Source organism: Myotis yumanensis, unplaced genomic scaffold (genome assembly GCF_028538775.1).
Source record: "Myotis yumanensis isolate MYYU_CA2020_CCGP unplaced genomic scaffold, mMyoYum1.0.hap1 SCAF_16, whole genome shotgun sequence".
Taxonomy (NCBI): domain Eukaryota; kingdom Metazoa; phylum Chordata; class Mammalia; order Chiroptera; family Vespertilionidae; genus Myotis; species Myotis yumanensis.
This window is the reverse complement of record NW_027223767.1, coordinates 36,438,888-36,450,933: the sequence shown is the minus strand read 5'-3', so window position 1 is coordinate 36,450,933 and position 12,046 is coordinate 36,438,888. Positions and strand designations below refer to the sequence as shown.

The 12,046-nt window shown below is 35.3% G+C and overlaps 1 protein-coding gene across 4 annotated transcripts in view; it reads right to left on the bottom strand.

Annotated features, from left to right (window-relative positions):
* Nucleotides 1-12,046, bottom strand: part of CEP112 (centrosomal protein 112) — a 296,853-nt gene that overhangs the window by 190,941 nt on the left and 93,866 nt on the right. For all 4 annotated transcript variants that reach the window (XM_070394174.1, XM_070394176.1, XM_070394175.1 and 1 more), the window contains one exon: nucleotides 3,686-3,821. In XM_070394174.1, coding sequence (XP_070250275.1) covers nucleotides 3,686-3,821 — 136 coding nt within the window. The remainder of the gene's footprint in view (nucleotides 1-3,685; nucleotides 3,822-12,046) is intronic.

The window sequence follows — 12,046 nt, the reverse complement described above, 5'->3', positions numbered from 1 at the left end:
CCCCCCCAGAAGAAATGGATTTGAGTCAGCTAATCAATACCTTTTTCACTAGAAAAATTTACCCTATTAGTATTTATTACTATAATTAAATAGTTTCATTTGGACATTTTGTTCTGTGTCTGTTTCTGTTCCTTGGGCAGTTATCGCCTCTCAGATTTTGCTTTGATCTTCTCAATCTTTTCATGAGAATGTAACATCTTCTCATTTTATTTATGCCCATGTTTACATAGTTCAAAATTATGTTAACCTACATTTCCCTAATTTTAAGAACCTCTGAGTCTCAACTACTCCATGGCAAAGTGTTTTAGCATATTATTCTCCTCTTACCCTCTCACTATCCACCTACTTCTTGAGCTTTGTTAATGTAATGTAAGGATTTAAATTTAAGTCATTATTAAATTTGAATTTAATAACATTTGTATTTGATAACAGTAAAATTAGCATTCAATCTTATAACTAGATTTTTAACAGTTAAATTTGTTTCTGGTTTGTTGAATTCCATTGTTCTCGACTTTTCTCCCCAGGTGTGTGATGTCTTTTGCTTCTTCTCTGGATTGGTTGATGTGCTCATACAATTTTTTTCCAGAAAAGAAATAAGTGGTATACATTATGTGAGCACGTACTAAAAAAATGTTTTCCTGTTGGTTTTGCAAGTGAAAAACTCCTCGGTTATATGGAAAGTTAGGTCATACCTTCCTCCAATACTCTGAAGCATTACTCCATTATTTTTCTAAAATTGTTGCCAGTTTCATCCTGCTTAGAAATTTGCAGGATTTGCATTTTATTCTTACCTCTATTTGAGGTTCAATTCTTTCTCCAGACTTATCCAGGTTTCACTGCATTAATTTTCCTTGATCTGTGGCCTCTTTCCTATAAATCATGTCTTCTTATAAAGGTACCATGTTTCTGAATTATTTTTCTGAATTATACAGTAGCTCATTTTCAGAAGTATGCTTTTCTTGTATGACTGCTGGATACAAATGTTGCTGCTTTTTCTTGTCCTGCAGAATGCTTTCACAAGTCCTACTGTTGTTTGCTTGTTTTTTCTCCTTCCTTCCCCATGAATTCTGTGATCCCTTAATATTGCAGCATCAGCCCCGAGAGGTGCATTAACTAAGCCAAAGGTGCCCTTTATGGTCTCAGTTTTTCTCAGAAAGTGGTTCTGCAAGCCTTAGTAGTTTCAAACACCTCATTCTTAGCCTTCTTAAATGTATACTTAAAACTTACTGAAGGCGCCCTCCTTTAATATTTTCTATAACGCTCTAGGTGTCAAGCCAATCAGAGTTTCCTATGCAGCTCCCCTGCATATTGGGCCCAGATATCCCTTCCAGGGCCTGGGCTCTGATGGCAGCGGGCAGCTGGGAAGAGAGGCACATCATGTGGCCAGAACTGAAAGTCACCCTTCAGTACACATTCTCAGCAGGAATCTCACTTTTGTCCCAGGCAGTGAGTGAAGAACGAAAGAAAATGGGATCTCAGACACTACTCTCAGGACCCAAATTCACAGGACTCAATATGAAGGGAAATCTGAATCAAGGCAACAAGAAACCCCACTTCCAACCTAGGAAACCCACAGAGCTCAGTCATAACCTCCCACAGGAAGTTCCTACAACCCAGTCAGTGTGCAAGTGGGGTTCCTAAGGAAGATAACTCCAGCTAAAAGTCAAATCACAAATCAGTACTGCAACGTTCTTTATGATCAATAAAACTTGGCCTGGCTGGTGTGGGTCAGTGGTTGAGCTTCAACTCATGAACCAGAAGGTCACAGTTCAATTCCCGGTCCAGGGCACATGCCCAGATTGCAGGCTGAATCCCTAGTGCACAGTGTGCAGGAGGTAGCTGATCAATGATTCTCTCTCATCATTGATGTTTCTATCTTTTTCTCCCTCTCCCTCCTCTCTCTGAAGTCAATAAAAACATACCTTGAAAAAAAAGAAAACTTGAAATTAACTAAACACCCTTGAATCAAGGATATGATAAATAAAGTATGGTATATTCATATGATAAGATACATTTAGTGTTAAAGGGATTGTACTAAATCAACATAGATAGGGCACAACTGTATAAAATTAAACATAAAAGAGTAAACAAAATATATAAAATCTATAGTACTTATCTAACTTTTTAAAAATAGAAGTATAAAAATGCATACAACATACATCAATATGATTTATGCACATAAAATAATAGGCTGAAATATTACACATTAAATCAGTTATAGTGGTTTTTCTCTGAGGTGGAGAGAGTAATGTGATTAGACATGAACAACAAAGCAAACTAAAACGTCATCTGAAAAGATTTAGTTTAAATAAACAGTGTCAACAATTGTTGATTCTTTGTGATTGTGTACCTTGGTGTTTGTTCCCTTTATTCTTTTTCAATTTTTTATTTTCTCTTAAAACTGAAAAACATGCCACTAACTTGTAAAGGGTGTCCCAAAATTCATGCAAGAAGTAATTTTGATAGAAAGCACAGGTTTATAATTAAAAATTGTAAATTTTTTATTGATTCATAAAGTATACAGTATAGGGTTATGTATGGAATAGCATATCGGGTAAATGGCCTCCATGACTTTGCTGGCACATACACACTCTTTTGCTGAAATTTTCCATGACCGTTTTGCATAAATGTAGCTGAATTTCGATGAGGCTCATTTTCATCTTGATGGCTTGGTTAATCAACAAAATTGTCGCATTTGGGGTTCAGAAAATCCACGAGTGGTTGTTGAGAAACAAATGCATCCACAACGTGTCACTGTTTGGTGCGGATTTTGGACTGGAGGCATCATCGGACCATTCTTCTTTGAAAATGCGGCTGCTCAGGCAATAACAGTTAATGGTGCTCGCTATCGTGACATGATAATCCATTTACCCGATATGCTATTCCATACATAACCCTATACTGTATACTTTTTGAATCAATAAAAAATTTACAATTTTTAATTATAAACCTGTGTTTTCTATCAAAATTACTTCTTGTGTGCATTTTGGGACACCCTTTACAAGGATTGAAGACAGCCTCTGTCTACCTCAACGACCAGTTGAAAATAATCTGCCGTAACTGATCAATAAAACACTATTCATGGAACATGAACAAACACACATGGTCAACCTGAATCCTTGCTCTACAAAACCCGATTTCGCCTGTAGACTGATCCAGCTCCCAAAGTGAGATACAGTTCTGCCAGTACCACATGTGTAGACGCAACTTTAAAATGGTTATTCGGGCATGAAGGGAAGGTTGAATCAAGGAATCCTGAAGGAAGAAAGAGGACCCATCTCCTTGTCCACACAGCTCTAGGTGCTCTCCACTGTCTCCCTCCACTCACCCCGAACAGGGAGCTGCTGATCACAGCGCCCCCAGTGGCCTGGGAGGAGCAAGGCACAGCTCCTTTCCTTGCATGTGCCCTGCTAGGAGCAGGGCAAGCCGCTGGCTGACCCCTTTCCAAGGGGCTCTGGTTCTTGGCCACTAGGGGCCATCTCTTCCTTTGAGGCTCTTGTGGAAGTGGGTGTCCTCTGCCAAGGCTAACGTCCCTTTCTCATTCTGGGTTCCTGACCCAATTGCACAGCTAATTTTGGTAAAGGTTTTTTAAAAAAATAATATGCTTCTGTCATATGTAAGATCAGAATGTGCCTTGCTACTGATAGAGTGACTTTCAAAAAGGACAGTACGGTGGCCTCCTCACCTGGTCTTTCATTTCGGCATAGACTTTCTCCGAGTTCAGTTCCACCTGCCGCTTAAACTCCTCCAGGGCAGCGTCTGCCTGCTGGGCCTGCAACCTCTGAACCTCAGTCACACGAGCCAGCTGCTCCTCTTTCTCCCTGGAAAAGTTCAGAGAAGCTTCAGAGTCCAAATATGAAAGAACCAGGCTTGAAAGAACACTATTTAACCTTCTCTAAAACAAAACTCAGATTTCAATTTTTTGATCCAAATTCTATAAAACTTCTCTTTGATAAGTTGACAATAACATTACTTGTCTCAGGGAAGAAAAGGGTATAGACACATAATATGTGTTCTGATCAAAGCACAACTACTTTCAAAGATTTCCCTAAAAACAAAACTGATTGAAACCAGGCATCTCCACATCAGACTGAGCCCTCCGATGGCCATCGGGAACTTGAATTTGGCCAAGTGCATTTTCACCCTGCTTATATTAATCCACACAAGAAGCAGGAAGCCTTGAGTTTTATTCAGGGTATCCCTGAGATACATGGATTCTTTTGTTTGAATACTCAAATATTTGAATATCAAAAGAGCATAGGAGAAAGCCTAAAGTGGTGTAAATTATTTTGGGTACCTCAGCCTAGGCCAGTGATGGCGAACCTTTTGAGCTCGGCGTGTCAGCATTTTGAAAACCCTAACTTAACTCTGGGGCCATGTCACATATAGAAATTTTTTGATATTTGCACCCATAGTAAAACAAAGACTTATATTTTTGATATTTATTTTATATATTTAAATGCCATTTAACAAAGAAAAATCAACCAAAAAAATGAGTTAGCGTGTCACCTCTGACACGCGTGTCATAGGTTCGCCATCACTGGCCTAGGCCTAGGTTGGCAAATGTGATGGACAGTTGTTACAAATGTTGGATGGACATTTGCTCTGGTGTTATTGACCTAAACAACTGAGAGCGGCTGCTTAGAACACTCTGTCGGAGGATCTGAGACCAGACACAGAGGAAGGGCTGCTGTGGTTGATGCATAAATAACAGCCCACTGCAGGAGACTGGGCTGCAATAGCTCCTTCTCTGCCATACTACAGAGACCAGTCCCCTGTCACTCTTACATTCTAGGGGTTCTCCTGAAAGCACCTGGAAAGACTATTTCATGATTGGGATTACAATTTTTCAAAGGTCTACTTTTGCTTGCTCAGTCTGTCTATTAATGGAAAAGAAAGTATATTGGACAATAGTTTATAAAATACATGACTTACAGCTGAAATATCAGCTTTGTTCTATGAATATTGGAAATCAGTTGTATTACACCATTTTGTCCAATAATTCACAAGAGCTATTTAAACACTTTCAATTTAATAGGACCAATATTTTCTCTATGTCATCTCATTCTTACCTACCAAGTTTAGTTCATTTACTTTATAACTAACTTATGGCCACATAAGTCAAAGTCATAAACTGTAATTATAATCAGGTACCTATTATTGACCATATTAAAAATAGTTTTGAAATAAAACCTTGTATAATAAAGCATGTTGCTTTTAATTAATAACTTCTATCCTGATTTACAAATAGAAAATACTATTTTATATTAAATAGCAAGTAAAAGGAAATGTGTGAAATCTCCCAACTAATTTTAGCTCCACTCTACAGTCTGGAGCTAATTTAATAGTAAAACTAAAAAGCAAAGAAGGCCTCATTCAGTGTAAATCAACGCTCTTGTCCAGTGAAACCGTGGCAAACACAGAGCTCTGCTATTATTTAGGAATTTCTGTCTTAATATAAATAAAATATCTGTCTTAATTTAAACAGATTATATTCATTTTAATTTTAATGAGGGATCCATTTTCATCCCTATCAAAGTCACAAAATGGAAGAAAAGACTTTCAGCATTTGAAAAAGCAAATCTGCTCCTTACTAACATGAGCACAGTATTCCTTTTTATAATTCCAAGTAGTGTCCTGTTAGAAGCAAAAAAAAAAAAAGTGACTTTGAAGATTAGTTTTTCAGCGGAACTTGTGGGGCCGAGTATAAATGCATCACTCAAATGCCTTAATGCAGGGCCTCCATGAAGATAAAAAGGTGAAAAGAAGATTTGCTTTTTAGTTCTGATTTATTTATAAAATGCAGTAAATTTTTCTCATCTGGATATATAAAGCACAAAGAAAAAAGAAGCTGAATTCTTATATAACCATGAGCCAGCTCAGATTAAAGGATGCTCTGAAGCACATGATTATTCCAAAAAGGCAGTAAAATGCAGGAGACTAATGGAGTACCATTTAGTATTTCTTGAGCTTTACAAGCTAACATTTATATGTGCAGGCCAACCTTAATTTGAAAATCCTCCCTTTGCACATTTGTGTACCAGCACTTTTGATAATGATGGCAGGGATCCAGCATGCATTTATAAGGCTTCACATTACAGTATACTGCATTTGCTGCCTGCTTGGCATCTCCACTGGAAACTCCAAGAAAAACAAAACAAAATAAAAAACTTCAAACAAGTTTGAAAAGCAACTAGAAGAGTCTCCATTCCCTTTCCAGCTGAGCTGGTAAACAAGACTTCCAAACAGTTATATCATCTATGTTCATGGCTACTATTGGGCCTTAAACTGGCTAGAGTGAGTTAGTAAAAAAACACTAAGATAGAACTATCACTTAAAATGCACTAAAAATATTACCTTTCACTAAGCATGATAAATGGCTTCTTCTTCACATGGTTGCTAAGACTAGTGGTCTCTGCTAAATTTCTGTTTAAAAATGGTAACCACTATGGGTATCTAAACATTTGAAACATTAAGAGTCAAAAAGGATGCCCAGCCAGCATGGCTCAGTGGTTGAGTGACAATCTATGAACCAGGAGATTACGGTTCGATTCCTGGTCAGGTCACATGCCCAGGTTGCAGGCTCGATCCCCAGTGTGGGGTGTGCAGGAAGCAACCGATCAATGATTCTCTCTCATAATGGATGTTTCTCTCTCTCTCTCACTTTCTCTTCCTCTCTGAAATTAATAAAAATATATTTCTTAAAAAGAGTCAGGAAGGGATACCTGGTAAAATAGAAATTAGTATGGGTCTTACTATTGGAAAAATGACAATGCTCCTCAAATTGAATGCAAGGGACCCAGACTGGGTGAAATAATCTTTAAAAAGAAGAACTTATTACAAAGCTAGAGTAATAAAAACAGTGTGCTACAGACCTAAGGATAGATCTATAAATCAATGAAATAGGATTCAGATTCCAGGAGTGAACCCTATCATCGAGCATCAGTAGCTTTTCAGCAAGGGTGCCAAGACAGCCTACTGGGGAAAGAATAGTCCTTACAGCAAATAGTGCTAAGACAACTAGATATCCACATGCAAAAGAATAAAGTTGTATTCCTTCCTTACAACATATACAAAAATTAACTCCAGATGGGCCGCAGACCTGTAAGAGCTAAAAATATAAAACTCTTAGAAGAAAACACTGAGCTACACTGTCTTCTTAGATATAGCGCCAAAAGCAGAAACAAGAAATTAAAATGTAGATAAAGAGACTTCGGCAAATTAAAAAATTATTGTCCTTCTAAGGATATTATCAACAAGTGAAAAGAAAACCCATAGAAAGTGAGAAAATATTTGCAAATCATATTTCTGAAAAGAGACTTGTATCAAGAATAAAGTACTTTTACAAACCAATAATAAAAATATAACAATTTAAAAATAGGTGAAGAATCTGAATAGACATTTCTCCACAGAAGATATACAATCAGTCAAAAAGCACATGAAAGGACACTCAAGAAAATACATATTAAAACCACAATGAGATACCATTATACAACTTAGCTTGGCTATAATCAAAGGACAGATAATAACAAATATTGTTTGTTTTGCTTTCATCGGGGTAATATAAACCAAAACCACAATAAGATATCATCTCAAACCTATTAGAATGGCTGTCATCAAAAAGACAAGATAACAAGTGTTGGTGAAGATGTGAAGAAACAGGAACCCTTGTGCACCATCGGTGAGAATGTAAATTGATACAGCCACTATGTAAAACAGTATGACGGTCCCTCAAAGAATTAAAAATAGAACTATGGTATGTTCCAGTAATTCTTCTTCTGGATATATATCTGAAGATAATGAAATCACTATTTTGAAAAGATATCTGCACCACCCCCATGTTCACTGCAGCATTATTTACAATAGCTAAAACATTAAAACAACTTAAGTGTTCATCAACAAATGAGTAGATAAAGAAAAATACACTAACACACACACAATGGAATATTATTCAGCAATAAAGAAGGAAATACTACCAGTTGCAACAACATGGATAGACCTTATTATACTAAGTAAAATAACTCTGACAGCAAAAGACAAATACAGTATGATCTCACTTATTTATGGAATCTAAAAAACCCAAACTCAGAAACAGAAAACAGATTGGTGGTTGCGAGGAGGTCCATAAACCCTTTGAAGTCAACTGGATCTGAATCATGATTTAGAAGATCCTGGCATCGCCCTCTTAGTCACTTAGCATGTTCCAGTTGCTGAGACAGGGTCCTGGCAGCAACGCCTGAGAGTCACTTGGTCAGATAATGCAGAAAACTGAGACGTATGAAGAAATGTTTCTTATTCTGGGGAAACTATAATCTGATCGAGGCGAAAGATAAAAATGCAAGGGAAAAAATCAAAGAGTAATGTAATATTATATATTTTGTGACAAATTCTAAGTGTTATAGGAATCAATAAATGGAAAGAGGTCATGAGAGTCCGTACAAGAAAACAAGACTCAGAAGATAGAAGATTTGTCTGTAAAGTATAAATAAAGCAACATGGCTAAAGTTTTAAACAGTTTAAAGTTTTCCATAATAATTTTGTGCTAAACTAACTTAGCCTAAAATATGGGTTTATAAATAAATTAGAAGAACTCTACCTCAGCAAATGGAAAAGCAATTGACATTTTTATAAAATAAGAAAACCTTGAGAGAATTATCCTTAAAGATAAAATAGCTACAGTGTATAGTGAAGAAACATTCCTTTAAAATCTTTAAATTTCAAAATAACCCCCAAATCTAATGTTTCCTTTTAGGTTTCCTATATTTAAGAAAGTACTGATCAAATGTTCCATATATAAATTATACATCATACACACAAAGCTACATACATACCCCCCAATACATCTTATTTTCCATCTTATTTAGCATATCAATAAATAATAAGGAAATATATGTTCATCCCATAAAATGACAAAGCCTAAATATTTTGAAATGGATGCAGGACCACTTCTTGTTACTAGGGAGAAAAGGCAGTGGTGAAGTCATTCAGGCAGAATAAGTAAGCAACCAAAGCCAGATCAAAGGAATAAAGAAAAAAGCTGAAATGTGAAGCTGAAATATTTATTTCCTTCAAAAGACCATCCGTGCCTTGTCCCTGGACAGTTCAATATTTCAAAGTGGCCAGAAAATATTCTCGCTTACATTCATTACTATGTACAGTAGATCAAATTACAAATAGGACAACTTTATTTACCAATGTTTATCAATGAGAGCTTTCTGTTTATCATAAATAATTCCTAAATTATGTTAAATATATTTTAAAGTCACAATAGGTATTTTCTAGCACTTCTAGTGACTGACAGCTGCTACAAACTGTAACATTTATAAGTGTAACCATAATGTTTAAATGTCTATGCAAATAAAGTAGAGTGAACATTTACTGAGTGCTTACTATGCTCATCATAGTTTAAGCGGTTCATATATTATTTTACTTCATTTTTATAACTATAAAAAGATATTCACTTTTTTCACCAATGAAAAGAATGAAGCTTAGAAAAATTAAGTGATTTGCCCAAGTTTACACAGTAAATGGCAGAGAAAAAAATTAAACCAGTCCATCTGGCTTCAAAATCTAAAGTTTCACTACATCATGCTATTTCTTTACATATATGTGTGTGTATGTATATATATATGTGTATGTGTATATATATATATATATATATATATATATATATATATATATATATCTACCACGTTCAAAGGCTGTTAAATCGCATTGTTTACCCATATCTTCAGAAAAAAATCACTTCTACTGTCATGGTAAACAACCTGCTTCCCTATTTATAATGGTCTGGCCCTCTAGCAACTTCAGCGCAAAATTATAGCTACTTTGCCTACAAACCTCAGGTGGTCATAATAATCTGGCCACTCAGTGTATGTATAAAGTTAATAGATCACTATCTGGTGTTAATTGAACTTACAACTGGGTTCTTACCATAACATATTCTTACACAACATTAATATTTGCATACCAAACCACTTTTAAAACATTTGAAAGTTTAAATGTTCATCAAGCATTTACTTAATGTCTCTTGTATGCCAGGATCTGTGCTTGGGTCTAGAAATACAAGAATAATCAAGGCATTGTCCCTGCTTCCAATACGGGAAAGAAGACAGATTCTATACTATTTTCAGTGTGATAAAGCTACACAATGATATGAACACAATACACAAACAAACCAGGGCCAGAAGGAACTCTGTGCCTAGCGTAAAACAGAAAAGCTTCATGAAGGGCATACCATTTTGTAAGATCATCACTCAGAATGTTTAAGTGGTCAAATATATAATACACACATGCATGCTCCATATATATTTTCACCATATATATATGTTATATGTTATATATTTGTAAAAAATATATTTGATATTTATAAAATATATTTTATTTGCTTCCTTACCATGACACTTTCCATGAAAAAAGCAAATCTCCATCAAGAGGATGATAAATATAGTCAGAGCAAGAAATTTCTAAAGATGGGATTAAAGTTTTCTTTGAGATATAATAAAACATACAATATTTTTACTGATTATAAAAGGCATCACTCTATTGATAACTGCATAAAAGTGCAGTTCCTAGATTTATGTTAGTTTTAACACCCAATCTTTATTTATAAAGATATATCATCTATGTTATAAGACCATTTCTTCCCACTTCATAAAGTAGGAAGGCTCCAGTTTTCCAAAGGCTCTAGTGATTATCTTCCAGGTGCTTAATAATAAGTTCAGTCATCTGCTAACTGCTACCTCCTGGTTCATTCATTTATCATTAATGTGTGAAGTACCCATTATGTGCTAGGCACCTTGCTAGATGTTGAGAAAACATCACTAAATTAATCACGCACAGCTCCTATGCTAAGTGAGCTTTAAGTCCAACAGGGGAGAAAGGTATTGAATTAATACTAATAAGGACAATGAATATTCAATTCAATGAACCAAGAACAATGTAGGGTATTTGTATAATAGGGGAAACCTTACCTAGGAGTTAGGATGTAAGAAAGTGATGTTAAAGTTAACTGAAGGATGAGGAGGAGTGGGTAGAAGAAACTATAAGATAAAGGCATTCCAGCATTAACGGTAACAAATGGAGAAACCGTGATAGGGAAAGTTGTAGTTAATAAAGGAAGAGAACAGGAGCCAATTAACTACAGAGAAAAGGGTTTGTGATGAGGCTGAGTTTCTCCTATTGAAACTCTAGAGAATAGAATTTTTATAGTTTTGTAGAAAAACTATGATGTGTGAGATAAAAAATATAATGGATGGGATTAAAGGCAGATTATACACTGCTCAAGAAAAGATCAGTGAACTTGAAGACAGAGCAATGGAAACTAACCAAAACAAAGCATAGAAAGAAAAATAGGGTGATACAAAAGAAAACAAGTCATCAGGGACAACCTTCAGCAACCTAACATACAGAGGTGGGCACAGGTAGGTTTACAGTTGTCTGTATGGAAAAAGACATGCAGACTACAATTGTCACAAAAGCTTTATTAACAGAAAAGAATGGCACAATGGCACAGTAAACATACTTTTGCCCACCCATTTGTGTATTCAAGAGTCCATAAAGGAAAAGAGAGATGAGGACATAAAAATATTTTAAAAAATAATGCCCAAAGTATTTCAAATTTGAATAAAATTATAAATCTATATATCCCAAAACTCAAAGAACTCCAAGCACAAGAAAAATAAAGTCTTCTATTTTTTCAGCTTAGTTCTAAATTTGAGAGGGAAAGATGATGTTAATTTTTGGTCTCTAATCCCTCTGAAATAAAAAAAAATGTTAATTTTTTTCAGGTTTTATAGAAGTTTATATGAAGAATTTATTTATACACAATAAATTCTACATGTTCTTAATAAAGCAGTATCACTAACTTTATTTTCATTAATAGCCCTCCTTAAAATTCTTAGGGAATCTATAAAAGTATGCCATTCCCATACTAATTCAGACTTTATTAGTAAGAATGTGTGATAATTTTGATAGAGGGGACATTTAAGTTTACCTTTATCTGTTCTACGATAAATGTCTTTTTAAAAATGTATTATAATAACAT